General features: G+C 27.1%; 2 protein-coding genes across 3 annotated transcripts; both read left to right on the top strand.

Moving 5' to 3' along the window:
* The first annotated feature begins 5,098 nt into the window (after nucleotides 1-5,098).
* Nucleotides 5,099-7,186, top strand: LOC145849848 (histone-lysine N-methyltransferase SUV39H2-like). Its single transcript, XM_082954925.1, has one exon. It carries the CDS (start codon nucleotides 5,149-5,151, stop codon nucleotides 6,766-6,768), a length of 1,620 nt encoding a protein of 539 aa, XP_082811051.1. The 5' UTR covers nucleotides 5,099-5,148; the 3' UTR covers nucleotides 6,769-7,186.
* Nucleotides 7,187-7,400: 214 nt separating this feature from the next.
* LOC145829396 (uncharacterized) lies at nucleotides 7,401-12,488 on the top strand. Of its 2 annotated transcripts, XM_082937174.1 has the most exons (4): nucleotides 7,401-8,003; nucleotides 8,069-8,555; nucleotides 11,508-11,596; nucleotides 11,904-12,488. In XM_082937174.1, the coding sequence occupies exons 1-4, from the start codon at nucleotides 7,948-7,950 to the stop codon at nucleotides 12,136-12,138; spliced, it is 867 nt and encodes a 288-aa protein (XP_082793300.1). In that variant the 5' UTR covers nucleotides 7,401-7,947; the 3' UTR covers nucleotides 12,139-12,488. The 2 variants fall into 2 exon arrangements, with proteins under 2 accessions (XP_082793300.1, XP_082793301.1); XM_082937175.1 differs by lacking the exon at nucleotides 7,401-8,003 and having other exon boundaries at nucleotides 8,010-8,555.

Here is a 12,488-nt window from a genome sequence, read left to right as displayed (position 1 = left end):
TTATCATATGTTATGTTTACATTAGCTTGTATAAAGATTTCTAAACATGTTCTTACATAGGGGAATTTTAAATGCTTAATCTGAATCTATGCGCACGTTTTTATAAAAGTTTTCTTTGAGATGTGTTATTTCTCCTTAAAAACGCTAAGATATTTAGAAAATGCACCTGATTGTTAAACATTATGTTCTTTATCTAAATTAAAGTCTATTAAAAGGCTTCTTACAAAATATAAATAAAACTTAAAAAAAATATTATCTTTTAAATACTTAGGTGGACTATTTTCTCAATAATTGACACGTATAAAAAACATCATTGTTGCTAATTAACTTGATCAGCTGCGATAGTAAGATTTTTGACATCTTTTTATTTATAAAATTATACAAATGGGACAAGCTATAAAGCAGCAGTACATTAATAGTTTTCAATCCTACTTTTTACCATTATTAGCTGAATAAACTGAATTGACCTGATAAAGCAGTTGTAATTAGCATTTTCTAATTATAAAATATAAGTATCATATGTTTGTTGTTTTTTTACGAATAATAGCTGATTATTGATTTATTTTCAGTGGTTTTTAGGCTTGCCGAAGCGTGACCGTGCAAAATTGTTGTTGACCATAATTAAAGTTTCTAAAACCTTTTTTTTTTAGCACAAAACAGGTTTTGCAAAACAGCGGTCGGCCCCTTAGTTTAGATAAATGTGTTGAAGAAGAAAGTATTTATCAAATAAGATATTGCGAAAACTTGATTACATACTAATTTAGTTTAAAGCTTTATTTTAATTGTTCCGTTTTTTTAAACAAAATTAGTTTTATACAAAAATTTTTATCTAACAAAAAAGGAACTATTTTGGCCAAATTATTTTATCAATTTTATTCTAAATTTGTTTTGTTTATTCATGTAAACTTTGAGAAAAGTGTAATTGCAGCAAATCATCTTTGATTTTAATGGTTTGGTTTCTTTTCAAAAGAGTACTTTTGGCGCTAAAACTTGTTAATACTGATTGTAACATATGATAGAAAATGTTTATGGTAGGGTTTAGTTAAATTATAATACAACCAATAAGAACAAAAAATTGTATAATATAATAAATAACTTATGTAAATGTGCTTTCTTTTTATATGAAAATTTTCTATAGAGTATATAAAATGAATATCTTATTTATCTTTAGAATTTTTTTAAATATTATAGAAATAAATTAAAATATTAAATTGAAAAAAAATACTGGTTCATATAATTATAAATATTTATTTTGTTCATATGTAAACTAAAAGTGTCATTTTAAATAGTATTTTAATTAAGTCTCCTTTTATTAATAATACTTTCATCTTTACATAAATATATAAATTTCTACTGTAAGTATGTTATGTATTATAATTATTCATTGGAGCACTATTTTAAATAGTTCTTTACCCAATTTAAATCTGTATGCATTGGCATAAAAATGAGAGAAAAAACCTACTATTGTAGGTTAAATTCTTTATATTTTTCTAAGAATAACTATGACATAGTAAGATGTAAAATTTTTTTTTAATAATTTGTTAAAGTGATTTTTTAAGTTGGATTTAGACAAATCAATGCATATCAAAAATAATTATTGGGCTGTTTATTGAATTTTTAAAGGAAAATAATATAAAATTTTATAAGGTTAAATAAAACTAGCATATACAAAATTTAATGCTTATAGATTAAAAAAAAAAGTTTAAAGTTTTTAAATATGAAAATAAATTATACAGTAATCTTCCTATATTGTACCAACATATGCTTCTGTGTGTTAACAAATCAACACACATCAACTGGGTTTTTAATGGAAAGAATAACTGATTTCATTATTCAAATCAAATTGATGGGAATCAGTTATTCTTTCCATTAAAACCCAGTTGATGTGTGTTGATTTGTTAACACACAGAAGCATATGTTGGTACAATAAAGGAAGATTACTGTATAATTTGTTTTTATTTATATTTCAGTGAACTTGTTTCACTAGGATATTTTGTTAGCAAACAATTAAATCTATATTTTGAACAGTTAAATATGAAAATAGTAATCTCAGCCTCAAGTGTCTTACATTTGAAACTTATCCAAACCTCTAATGTTCTTGAGAAGTATATAATTGATTCAAGCAGTTGAAAAAACTCATTTTATTAATTCCTAGAATGTTATCATTTAGCTGTAGAATAATTTTAACTTTTTTATTAAGTATTCAATAAAAAAAACATTAACTTTTTTCCAATCTGGACTTTTTATTTAATTTTTTATGTTTAAGTTTATATTTTATTCATTTATTATTTGTTATTTAACAAATTTTTCAACTTACCTTATATTGTATACTGATTTTGTCTTTATCTTTTTTATTAAAGTTATAGTAAAAGTTAAATCTTTTATTTGTTATTTTACTATTAAAATAATAATAACTTTTTTATGTCAAGAAACTGATATCTAAGACTGACTTTTTATCTAAGATCTGATAAAGATTCTTCTTATTTTTTTCTTAATTTTGACAAAATTTTATTTTGTGCTTATAGGTTATTATTTAACAGTATTAAACTTTGAAAAGTAAATATGACTAAAAACTAACCAAGAAATTTTAACTTATAAAATTTTGTTTATCATGAAATTATTAGAGTGATATTGAACTTTTTTTTTTTTCAACTCATAATTTTAGTATTCAAAGGTATTTTACTACTCGTCTGTCATATTATTATTTTATATAAATTGTTTTTTTTTGAAATATGTGGCATTAAGACATAGAGAAGATCAAAACCTGACACATGTCATCAGATGGTCATTTTACTTGGTTAAACCTAACATTTGAAAATATATGCCAAAAATAGACCTATAGGACTTTAAAATTTTGAAGGTTTAAAAATGTAAAATATTTAATTTTAGATAAGATAACAATTATAGACAACAAAAAAATAATTTATCTATAATTTAAATTGTCATTATAAAAAAATTAGGTTTCCATTACAATACCATTTTTAGTAATTTTATACAATTAAAATATTTTTATATTATAACTTAATTTTCTACTAAAAAAGTAAAACAAAACTTGTACTTAAAGAAACATGGAAAAATCAGTGCAACGCTGACATATACATAAAATTGGTATAAATTTAACTCACTGACAAATAGGCAGAATTCTACTTAAATTAATGCTCATTAAAAATGTTTTATTACATCTTAAGCATTCAAAAGAAAATGTTTTAAATATTTATTTAAAGTGGTGAACTATAACGTTTGACTTGTACTGTACAAACAACAACCGGTGTTTATTATACTAAATCTAAATAAAATAGTCAAACTTTAAACTGATATTAGTTAAAAGCTTTGTTAAAAATCATTAAATAAATAAAACATTGAATTTAAAATACACTTCCATTTAGATAATGGTTCAACAAAGTAATAATCTAGAACTCACTTATAATTAACTTAAAGCAAAATTTAACTTGAAAAGTTCAGCCAGTTTATTAAAGAAATTGAACACATAAAAAAAGAAAAGTTACAATTTTTGAAGTTTAGTGTATTATTTATGTTTAACTTAACATTATCCAAAATATATTTATTAAGTTATAGAAATAAAATTTCTGTAATCTTGTAATTTATTTTTCTTCATTTGTAAATAACCTTGAATTTTTGTAAATTAAAAAATTTAGCTGGTGTAAAATTTATGTTTTAATTATCTCAACTAGTATGTTAACTTTTATATTTTAATTTTAATAGTATTGAAATGTACTGAATCAACTTTTAGTAATTTTTTTTTGATCTATTTCAATACATAAGAACATTTGAATAAAATTAAAATATGTTTTTTTGTAGATAATAAAATATCAGTTTTGTTGAACATAGGTTCTTGCTCTTAGTTAAGTATTTCTATACAGTAGCATCCATAATTTTTTTATTGCATAACATCTGTTTATTTTTACATATTGATGTCAAAAAATTTTAATTTTATAATGAAAATAAAATTAAAAAAGTTACTTAGTTGGTGCACAGTGCCTTAAAAAAATATTACATTTTTACCAAAAATATTTTCTATATTTTAAGTTTAAAAATTGTTACAACTTTACTGCTAAGAGTATATAAATATATAGTTTTGTTTATAAACTGGTGTATTAATGTATTGCTTGTTTAAATGATGCTATTAGTTATGTTCAAAAAATTCTTTTTACTAACAAATATTCTGTAAATTAATGATTTCATTCTACTTTGATAGAGATAACCTTTTGATATTATAAAAAAAAAAATGTATTGTGATGACTCAGTAGGTATCTTTCACATATAAATCTTACATGAATTTAAGTTTGTGTGACTTTGTATTTAGTTCAATTTAACAAAGGCGTTTATCTTTTTGTATGTAAATTGTACAAATACAAAAAAAACTATTGTAAAGTGAATAATTTAATGACTAAATACTTTAATAAGTTCATTAAGAAAGAAAAATTGAATTAATAATTAACAAATAGAGTTGAAAATAAATGACATGATAAAATATAAAATTTATACCAGATTTTTTTATAAACTGCTTCTTGTATTTTTAGTTGAATTAATTTAATCTTGTATCTTAAATGTAATGTACTAAAAGAACTTTGTCTTAGTACTAAATGTAGTTAAAATTAATTGGATTTGATATTTTGAAAATATAATTACTTATTTTCTTAAATAAATTAAGATTGTTTAGTTGTGTGTTCAATTTTAAAATTGCTTCATAAATTAGTTTTAGTTTTTTAATAAAATTAAACTATGTAAAGTTTTACATAAAAATAGTCACAAATTTATATTCATTTAGAATTATTTAGTATTTACAATTTTCGGTTAACTTATTGAACTCACAAAAATTTTTAACAGCTCTAAAAGATACCAACAAAAAGTTTCAATTTTTTTAACTTTGAAAATTGTAACAATATACTTAAATAATTTTATTTTTTTTACTAGCAGATATAGACTACTAATTGTTAAGAAATATATTCTAAAATAAAACTTAATGCAGTTTTTAACTGGTGCCTTTATATTTTTAATTGAAGTTTTTATTTTCTATTAAACATTTTATATAATGTTAGATCATCTAGTTACTTATTAATTACTTTACAGTGTTTTATTTTTAATAAGTATTTTTACCATTATATTCTACAGTTATAACTTAAAACCATGGGTAAGGTAAAATCACCTTCTCTAGGTCTAATAGACTCTCAACTGAACAAAAAGAAAAACAAGGTTAAAACAGAAGTAAATCCAATGGGAATTATTGGTTCTCGGATTGATAAAAAGCAGGCTAAATTGTATGAAAACAATGCAAAATTAGTTGCTAATCAGCTGGTAAATAACTTTAGCACATTAAGTGTACAAGAAACAGTTCAATTAACACCAGTGACAGTTAGTGCAATCAGCACCCCTGAGGAACTGATAGAAAAGGCCTTTAAATTAAATTTGACAATATCTCAACCAATTAACAAACAGAAAAAGTCAAAAATACCAAAAGTACTTGTATCAAAGGAAGTTTATCCAAACTTTTACAGTGGCCACAGACCTGAACCAAATGAGAATCTCAGTCCAGAAGAAGCAAAAATTCAAGCTCACATTAGCACTTTAACCAACACAAAGCGCAAAATGGACAGATACTTAGAAGTTGAATATATTGGCGGTTTAAAATGGATGGATGGCACTAGGTACTATCAGATCAAGTGGACAAATTGGCCTGTCAGAGCAAGTACATGGGAACCAGTTTCCAACTTACATTGCGATAGCCACCTAGTGAATTTCCATAAAGAATTTAACAAAGCCTTGTTTGAACATCTTTCTTGGTGCAAAATTAGGCATAAAAAGTTTCGTGCTGACTTGAACAAGAAAAGCGGTGGAGTACTGGAAAAACAGTTATCTGCAATACCAAAATCATTTAAATTTGTGTGCTCTTATGCAAGATCAAAAAAACAGCAACGAAAGCAACTGATGCTAAAACAGCAAGAGATTAACAGTTTAACAAGTGGTAGTCCACAAGTAAGTATAGAGAACGAAGTTGACTTAGACCCGTTTCCACAATCTTTTACATTTGTGAATGCCAACATACCAGTGGATATTATTATCCCAGAAGATCCAATGATAGGTTGCAGCTGCAGTGAAAATTGTATGAAGAGCCACAATTGTTGCCCACATCAGTTTAACCAGGCCAAAATGCCATACAAAAAACATGATCTAATAGCTATAGGAGCTGGAAAACCAATATATGAATGTAACAAAAGATGCAGTTGTCCAGCAACTTGTCCTAATCGAGTGGTGCAGAATGGTAGCAGGTACAAGTTGTGTATTTTTAAAACTATCAGTAAGGGATGGGGCGTTAAAGCTTTAGAAGCAATACCACTTGGGGCATTTGTGACTGAGTATGTTGGAGAGGTATGTACAAACAATGAGGCAAATAACAGGGGTGTAAATTACAAAAGGGATACAGATATGACTTACCTTTTTAATCTTGACTATGACAATCAAGACGATCCCAATGTGATTGATGCAACAAACTTTGGAAATGTCTCTCACTTTATCAACCATTCTTGCCAGCCAAATCTCCAAGTTTACAATGTTTTTGTTGACAACTTGGATCCATCTGTGCCTCGTATTGCGCTGTTTGCCAGAAGGGCAATAGAGATAAACGAAGAATTGACTTTTGATTATCAGATCCAACTTCAGGGAGGTGTTGATGATTCCCTGAACATGTCAATTGAAGAGAGAAAAATTTGCCATTGCGGTGCGAAAAAATGCCGCGGATTTTACATTTGAGAAAAAAAAACTAGGCTTATACACAAACTATGTTTAAAAAAATTATATTTCAAAATTAAGAGCTTCTCAAAGCCTTATACTGTTTATGTTGTGTTTTATATAAATTATATTTTCTGGCACTTGATAAGGTAATAAATTTTTGTGTACTATTGATAACTTAGCTGTAGTAAAATGGGTTAGTTTTATGACTTTCATGCTGATGTAAATCTGTAAACATAAACCTGCTCCATTCTTATGCAAAATTTGAAAGCTATTTTTAAAAAGTATTCTATACTCTGGTTAACAAATACAGTTGTAGTAAAATAAGTTATTTATAAAGATCTTTATAAGTGTTCCAAGAATTATGATCTCAATGTAGACTATATTTTTGTTAGTTCAATGATCTGATAATAATGTAACTGATTTTTAAGAATTAATACTAACCTAACTGTTGAATTTAAAATTTAAATTAACTTGCTTGTTTATGCTGATTTTATTGATAAATATAGCTTATAGATAATAGATTTGAAAAAAGTTGAAAATAAAGTATAAATTAATACTAACACTTTTTAATCTTAATATTTTTTCAAATTAAGATTGTTAGTGTAGAATAAGAAATGGTAAATTTAAAATCGGAATAAATCTAATTTGGATAGAAGTTGTACATATTTATTATTGTTCAGTTTTAATGTATACTTTAAAGCATTGTTTCTAATTTGATAGCATGTTGAAAATATTAGAGAGTTTTATTTTAAACTTATCTTTTTTTTTTTATTTCGAATGTTTAAATTACTGGTCGTTGACTGAAGACTTTTCAAATTTATTTTTCAGTTGCCTAGTTCTTGATAACTTAATTTTATATTTGTTTGCTATTTTATGATGAATTTTTTTCTAGAAGTCCTTAAATAAAATAGCCAATCATTGTGTCACACACTAGCTAATTTTTTTTACGAATAACGCATGTTTTGCAGCTTGTGGTGTAGAACTATTGCAAAAGATATAAAGCCACTTAAGTTTTGAAACATCTATAAAAGCTTTGTTAAAATTATTGTATGTTTAACCATTAAAATTAATATTTAGTTTTTAGTTCCCAAAGCTTCTTTTTTACAGTTAAATTGAACCTAATCCTATTGTTTGCCTGAAATTATTCAAAAATGAGTAATTTATACTACTTTTTTATATATTGTTTAAGTTTCTTAGATGTTTAAGAAGTTTGTAAGGGTGCACTTAAAAAGTTATCTGAACAAACAATTTAGGTGAGTTAATTGTTTTCTTAAAGGGCTTAAGTAATTTTATTCTCAAGGGCTAATTTATATCTTAGTACAAATTGCAAAAAGATGAGCAAGAGAGTCACGGAAGAAGCGGGCGACGCTTCAAAAATAAAAACTAAAAAGCCAAAGAAAACAAAAGACCTTCTTCCGAAAGACCCTAAATCCTCTCAATCTTCAGACCTAAAACCAGGGAGTTTCAAGGGATCAAACGGGAAGTACTCGTACGACGGAACCGTCGTCAACTCGGAGAAGGAAGCTCGAAAGCGCGACTCTTACACCGCTCCCTTACCTACTCGCAAGGAAAACAAAGTGTTCGCCTTCAAAGACAAGCCCGAGTTTCAGCCCAACCTCTCGCCCATGGAAGTACTCCAGGCGGGCAGTTTCGGCGGAACGTACTACCGACCCATCCACTCGAAGGTGACCGGGCTGGATTACGATAAAATGTGGCTGGAACTGCCGCAGGACTGGCTGAAAGGGTTGAATGTGAAGCGGTGCGTATCAAGGTCCGTGTACAACAACGATCTTAACAAGTACAAAGTTTGTTGGCTTCTAATACGTACTTTTTAGTCGACTTTAGTTTAATGCTTAAGAAAAGGATTGTGAAAACCTATACTAGACCAATAAGTCAATAAAATAAAATTTTTACTTATGGTCCAAGAAAAAATAATTTTAGTTAAAGGTTATTTTAGGACACTATTTACATGAATACTAATAGTACTTGCATTACACTTTATTTACGCAGATATGTATGATTTGTTTAAACATAGTAGCCTTAAGCTAAGTTCATCAGTATACTGTCATTGAGTTTTTTCTGAAGAAAAGTAAGTAAAGTACGTAAGTTTAGGTGTTTTTACAGATTGATAATCAGTATTTTACATTTGCGTAAAAATGTTCACGTACTTAAGAGAAATAAACATGTATCCCGCTTATTAATATTTGTATTGAGTAACTGATAGTTATTTTTTATTTAGAAAAGTTAGCTATTTAAAAAAAGTTTTAGTGCGGATAGTTTCATTAGTTTACTTGACAGGTAAGCAACAAGCTTTGATATAAAGTTACGAAGCAAGTAAGACTGTATACATTATAGTTTTATAACTTAACTCTTATGTTAATTTAATAATATTAATTGTTGTTAATATGAATTTATTGTTAATAAATCCATTTAAAGACTTTTAGATGTAACTTTGATCCGCTTAGCAACACAAATCGCTTTTTTAAATACTTGAACTAAAGGGAAGTAGTATAACTAGGCAAAAAAGTAAAGTAATTTCCTTATGACTACAAAGTTTTTAGATATGCACTTCCTGTTGAGTGCGCAATTTTTAGCTGTACTTATCAGGAAGATTACTGTAAAGTTGAACAAAATTACTTGAAGCTTTTTCTTTCAATGTAATAGGGGATTTTTGACGGCTAATATAAAGCAATATGTGAGTGTATTTTTGTAGCAGATATGTTATAATTTGTTTTGCAATTTTAGGGGTTATAAAAACTTAAATTTTTCTAAATTTAATTTGTCAAAAAACAATCATGATTATATAACTATTAAAAATCAATTTTTGTTGTTAAATCTTTCAAACAAGACCTATTAATTTCATTTTTTTATTACTTAAACAATTCTAACTCGATTATTTGTTTTAGTTAGTTTATTAAAATATTTTCATAAAAACCGAATTATTAAATACTTAGTTATGATAAGATCCAGGTTTAAAAAAATCGAGTTAGTAAAGCTCAAGTTAGAAACTAATCGAGTTAGAAATGCTCAATTTGGAAATTAATTGAGTTAGAAAATCTTAAGTTAAAAACAAAAAGTTAAACATGATCGCGAGAATAAAGAAACGAAAAAAAAAACAGTAAATCTTTTAAAGCAACAACATTTTCAACATAGCAAAATAAATTCTTTATTACTAGGCTTTGTTTATACAAATTTAAATTATGAATAATATTTGAAAAGCGCATAAACTTCTTATTTTCTTCACTTGTTAAAGCGGTAGTTATTAAGAAAAAAATTTAAAACAAGAAAGAAATTAGTATTCTTTGTTAGATTATGAGTATACAGGGTGGTCATAAAATCTGGAAAAACTTGGAATTTGACAATTTAGGCGAAAAAAACTGAAATAAATTGTAATAGGTTATTAGGTCAGGATTTTAAATGTTTTTATAATGTTGTTGTAATAAATTACCATTAGTTTAAAGAAATGGTCTAACGAATCCAATATCCAGATTCGGCATGATATTGCCTTTTTTGGTCAGAATCCGGATCCAGCCGGATTTTATTTTGAAAAAAAAAATCGGACTTAGGTTAAGTCCGATCTTAGTTTGCAAAAAAACATCCGGATCTGGCGGACAAATATTCATAAAATAAAACAAGATCCGGAACCAGAACTTGTGGATCCGGTAGATCACTAGCTAAAATATTAAACTAAAACCAACAATTTTAATAATTACTAAACCAAACTTTATTGTTTTGTGACAATAATTTAACGTGTCTTACTTTTAATGTTGAAAATCCAAAATTATAATATGATAGTAAACTGGATATTTAAAAGTATCACAGAAAACTTTATAGACTTAACAATACTGCGTAAAATAATTTCACATTTATGATGAAATTTCGATACAGAACATATGAAGAAATTTCAAGATGTTTAATTGGCAGGAGACATAAATTACTATGCTTTAACCTCTATAAACTTGTCAGTTGGCTTAGTATCTTTAACAACAAAAAAAATATTGATGAGATTATAAGCTTTGTAGTTATTTATTGAAGTTAACTTGTAGTATTAAAAGTTTATACCGGCTAAACATTTCAAAAATGTGCAATCAATTTGATTTTTGTACGTGATAGTACTTAATAATTACAATGTTGTTACAATCTTGCGTGAAAAGTAATCTTATTATGTTCGCCCGGAAAAGCCTTTTCTAGTAAATATGACTTGTCGTCTTAGAGAGCTTCTTCTTTCTATTATACGTTTTAGATGATTAATATAGAACTAAGAAGTCTAATTCACTTTAAGAGTCTTGAAGATTCTTAGATTTAGATCAGACTGGATCTTGATCTAAAAAACAGATTCGGATCTGGCCAGATCTTAGTTTTTAAAAATATTGGGTTCTGACTGGATCTTAACTTAAGAAAAGTAAACGGATCCGAAATTTGTGGGTCCGGTAGATCACTACTTGAAAGTACAATTTAAAAAAAATTCATAAACGTAAAATTTTATTCATCATCTTTGTAGTAAATTATTAGGTAATCGTAATATCATTTGATATATTTCAGACTTAAGTTATTGTAGTTTAAGTATTTTTCACTTTACTACTAACATTAAGATTACATGACACATTCCGCCGGAGATTTAGGTAGTAAAGTAAAACTGATTAATATGTCTATTTCTCAAAAAAAAAAAATGACGTCATCACAACTAAAGGCATATCATATAATAATTTTAAAATCAGTGCCTCTTTTAGCAGTTTCTAAGATGCATTTGTTTGCAGGTGAAGTGCGGCGGAGACTTGGACATGTGGGAGTCGTCGGGGTGGATCAACAAACAGGATCCTTACGGGTGGTTCCACTGGTACTGCAGGTTTGAATGAACTTATGTTTTCAGGCTTGGTTTTTGTTTAGAACGCATTTTCATGGGAAAATCTTTTCAAACAAAGCTGCAGGTTTTTTGATAAATTTTTACTGGTTTTTTACCTTGAACATTAATCAAGTTCAATTTAATTAGAAAGTGTTGGTTTAGGTTCTACTGGTATCCATTTTAGAAAAAACAAAAAATACATTTTTATTAAAAGAAATATGTAGGGTTTTAAACTCAATATTCTACCAAGTCCCTAAAACCTGAAACCTATTTTCTTCCTGCTAAGGTTTTAAGAAAATATTTTTTTCAGGTTCTACCTCGGCAGGCGAACGGGCGACGACGAGCGGCAGATCAAAAGGTGGAAGAACTGCACTGGGATGAAGGGCAGGTGGAAGAACAACCTGATCGGGAAGATCTGCCGGGGAGGGAAGAAGTGGAACGACTTCAAGGTGTCGCCCGTGGTCAGGCAGATCCTGCTGCATTGGGGATACGAACTGACCGAGGCGGATTACAATGAGGGCAAGAAGAGGGTGAAGATGAAGTAATGAGATGAAGATCAATCAGGCCGCTTGAAAATAATAAGAAGTTGTTGGGATTGTTAGACTTGTTCAATGTTGCAATTAAGTCTTTAGTATAAAGCAGAATAAAGTAAAAGTTATATTTTAAGGTTTTTTTTTCTTTGTTTTGACGTATGATTTACGTAATGCCTGTTTGTTTATTTTTAAGTAAAACTTGAATAGGAATAAAAAATATGTGTTTAACATTTTAGCGTTAAAAAGTATATTTATTAATTTTGTTTATAAAAGCTAACAAGTAATATTTTATGTAAAGTAATAATTTTCTTGCATGTTTATAGTTTCTTTCATAATCATTTTGAATAAAAAGACAATTAACC

This window comes from Thalia democratica, chromosome 2 (genome assembly GCF_965202585.1).
Source record: "Thalia democratica chromosome 2, ktThaDemo2.hap1.1, whole genome shotgun sequence".
Lineage (NCBI taxonomy): Eukaryota > Metazoa > Chordata > Thaliacea > Salpida > Salpidae > Thalia > Thalia democratica.
The sequence above is the reverse complement of the archived record's forward strand: the minus strand, read 5'-3'. Positions and strand labels throughout refer to the sequence as shown.

Bases quoted from the DNA above. Each gene is read 5' to 3' on its own strand.
- LOC145849848 (XM_082954925.1), top strand. From the start codon at position 5,149: ATGGGTAAGGTAAAATCACCTTCTCTAGGTCTAATAGACTCTCAACTG.
- LOC145829396 (XM_082937174.1), top strand. From the start codon at position 7,948: ATGTTTAAGAAGTTTGTAAGGGTGCACTTAAAAAGTTATCTGAACAAA. The intron at 8,004-8,068 runs GTGAGTTAATTG...TTTATATCTTAG, and splicing joins TATCTGAACAAACAATTTAG to TACAAATTGCAAAAAGATGA. The intron at 8,556-11,507 runs GTTTGTTGGCTT...ATTTGTTTGCAG, and splicing joins ACGATCTTAACAAGTACAAA to GTGAAGTGCGGCGGAGACTT.